General features: G+C 42.1%; 1 protein-coding gene across 1 annotated transcript; it reads left to right on the top strand.

Annotated features, from left to right (window-relative positions):
• The first annotated feature begins 570 nt into the window (after positions 1 to 570).
• Positions 571 to 2,493, top strand: CHI2 (chitinase 10). The gene is given in 4 exon segments (XM_010911111.4): positions 571 to 793; positions 796 to 921; positions 1,077 to 1,233; positions 1,418 to 2,493. Coding segments are annotated over 4 exon segments (858 nt in total). The 5' UTR covers positions 571 to 585; the 3' UTR covers positions 1,785 to 2,493.
• Positions 2,494 to 2,965: the final 472 nt, after the last annotated feature.

The following is a 2,965-nucleotide window of genomic DNA, read 5'->3' as shown; positions in this document are numbered from 1 at the left end:
AATCGAAAGTTTGCTTCCTAATGTAGTAAAGATACATCCTCAAGCATCTTAAGCATCATTAATTTCGGCTTTTAAATGATAAATTGTATCCCAAGGTTCTTAGCTCTTATATTTCAAAGATATGAATAAATAAATAAATAAATAAATAAAAAAGCAGATCCGTTATTGAAGGCTACTATAATAATACAAGAATGAATTGCCATTATGTGATTATTGTCAAACAACCGAGGCAAATTAATTAGCTCAAGGTTCGTGCACTCCACGTTCGATGTGCGTTTGCTCCAACTACGCCGGGATTTTCCTGTCGCCTTCTGGAATCCCGTTTTCCATGCATGAGCCCTTCTAGGTAGTGGGATCGGCACTCAGAGCCCAACTTGATCTGGGCTCTTTGAAAAAGTCAACGCGTACATCATGGTCAAAGTCGACCACCCATTTTGGGTGTTTACTTCCAACGCCCTTTGGTCATTTCCATCTTTTCTTCAGCACGCCTAAAATTGATGCAACAAAAACTATGATAAAATATTGCGCAAGAGAGAGTTATATATACATCCCTCTCATGAAGAAGCCATTTATCCCTTCAAAGCCATGGCTTCTACTATTATTAGCAGCTCTAGCTCTCCTCCTCTTATCTTATCCTTACTCCTCTTCTTCTCTTCTTCCAATATTCTTCCCTTTATTTCCTATGCCGAGGCTCGCCACGTTCCTTATGCTCCCCATATCTTATCAATCGTCTCCAAGGAGCTCTTCAACTCTATATTTCTCCACAAAGATGATAGTGCCTGCCCTGCTAAAGGGTTTACACCTACTCCTCTTTTGTTCAAGCAACCAAATGCTTCCCAAGGTTTGGTAACACTGGGGACTTAGCTACCCGAAAGCGCGAGGTTGCTGCATTTCTCGCTCAGATCTCCCACGAGACAACAGGTATATACATCAACCTTGGATTCATACATACATGCATGCATGCATGCATGTGTACTTGTATACATATATATATAAGCTTCTAGCTTCATCCATGGGAACAAGTGGATATATATGATGATCTAATTCATTGTGTGGGTAATTTGCGTCCCTATTAGGAGGGTGGGCAACGGCACCAGATGGTCCTTATGCTTGGGGTCTATGCTTCAAGGAAGAGGTGAGCCCACAGAGCAACTACTGCGACTCCACGAACAAGCAATGGCCTTGCTATCCTGGCGAGTCCTACAAGGGAAGAGGACCCATCCAACTCTCATGGTAAGATAAATTGACCTCCCGAAAAAAGTTTGCCATTGAGAACTCATTTATCTGAACTAAGTAGTTGAAACCCACACCTATAGACCAACTGATGAAGGGTAGTTTCCACAGCTTGTGACACTCTTGACACTGGTTGGATTTGATATGCTCTAATTGTATAGCTCAAAACAATGGACCCTGGCAGGAACTACAACTATGGGCCAGCTGGACGGGCCTTGGGATTTGATGGTCTGAAAAATCCGGAGATCGTAGCAAATAACTCGGTGATCGCATTCAAGACGGCGTTATGGTTCTGGATGACGGAACAGAAGCCGAAGCCGTCGTGCCACGACGTGATGGTGGGCCGTTACCGGCCCACGGAGGCGGACCTGGAGGCGAACCGGACCGCCGGGTTCGGGCTGGTGACGAACATAATAAATGGTGGGCTGGAGTGCGGAATTCCGGACGACAGCCGGGTCAACGACCGGATCGGCTTCTACAGGAGATACGCCCAGTTGCTAGACGTGGATGTGGGGTCCAATTTGGATTGTGCCAATCAAAAGCCCTTCTAGCTGGTTATCGGAATTTTTGGTCCTTTTTGTCTTTGACCCTTAGATTAATAATACTGCATGGTTTAGGGCTTGATCAGCAAATAAAAAGATCAAAAGCCGATATTTGTTATCGATAATTCTAATGAATTTAGAAAAAAAAAAAAAAAGTTGATGGCGAAAATCTTAGGTGATGTAAGGGATGTAAGGCTTGAACTATGTCATAATTCTGCAATTCCTATGGCCTTGGTTTACGTATTTATCTACTTTTCTGGTAGATGAGCTGCATATTTGACCTCTTAAATTAGCCGTTCGATGGTTGGCTGAGGCTGGAGTTGCTGTGCCTGCTAGAGGTTCCAGATTGTAAAATTTAATGCCATCTAATTAAACTTTTGAAACCGCATTGATGAATGGTGGAACAAGGCTCAGCCTCCGCCCGTGTATTGCATGATGGCGGTGAATTGCATAAGAAAGAACAGTACGTACGGTACAGCACAGGTTGCCATCTGATCTATTCGGTGGGCCCGACGGAGAACACTATGGGCACTTCGTGCGAAGAGGAGGTAGCTTGGAAAAGCAGCGCAGACCGACGCAAGGGAGGGAGCCTTCGTGCGTTCTCCTGCTCGCACGATTAGATTCTTTCCGTGCGCTTTGTTATGTAAGGATACAATTGTAATTCTATGATTTTGTCGCGAGTATTTTGGATGAAAGGTAAAATTTTATAAAGCCAAAAAAAAAAAGCTTCACGATCTCTCTCTCTCTCTCTTCTTTTTTTCTTTTTTTTTTTTCCTAAGAGAAGCTCCGTGGGCCCTTTTAGCTGCTTAGTACGGAGCTAAAACAACTTCCTTATTTTTTTCCCAAAACATACTAAAATCATCCAAAATACTTTTGAAAGACAAAAAATACTTCCTCTCTCTCCAAACACTTTACTAAATATAACTCAAAAGACTAATAATCCTCGATTCATACGAGGATCCCAGCTCCTATAAGCCCCTTGTTCCCAGAGAAGGTGAAATCTAATACTAACTAGGGTTTTATGTATCAATATATTCTGCCAGTAAAATATCCAAAAAAAATATTTTATTTTTAAATCAGATAATTCTTCAAGCTCTATATTATTCCACCACCCTCTAAGAGCCCTAATTGATCAAGTCCAAAATCTTTTATTTAAGTTTCAGAATGATTGATCGATATGAAAGTTTTCT

The sequence above is a fragment of the Elaeis guineensis genome, chromosome 1 (assembly GCF_000442705.2).
Source record: "Elaeis guineensis isolate ETL-2024a chromosome 1, EG11, whole genome shotgun sequence".
In the NCBI taxonomy this organism is placed as follows: domain Eukaryota; kingdom Viridiplantae; phylum Streptophyta; class Magnoliopsida; order Arecales; family Arecaceae; genus Elaeis; species Elaeis guineensis.
This window is presented reverse-complemented; position numbering and strand designations above follow the sequence as displayed.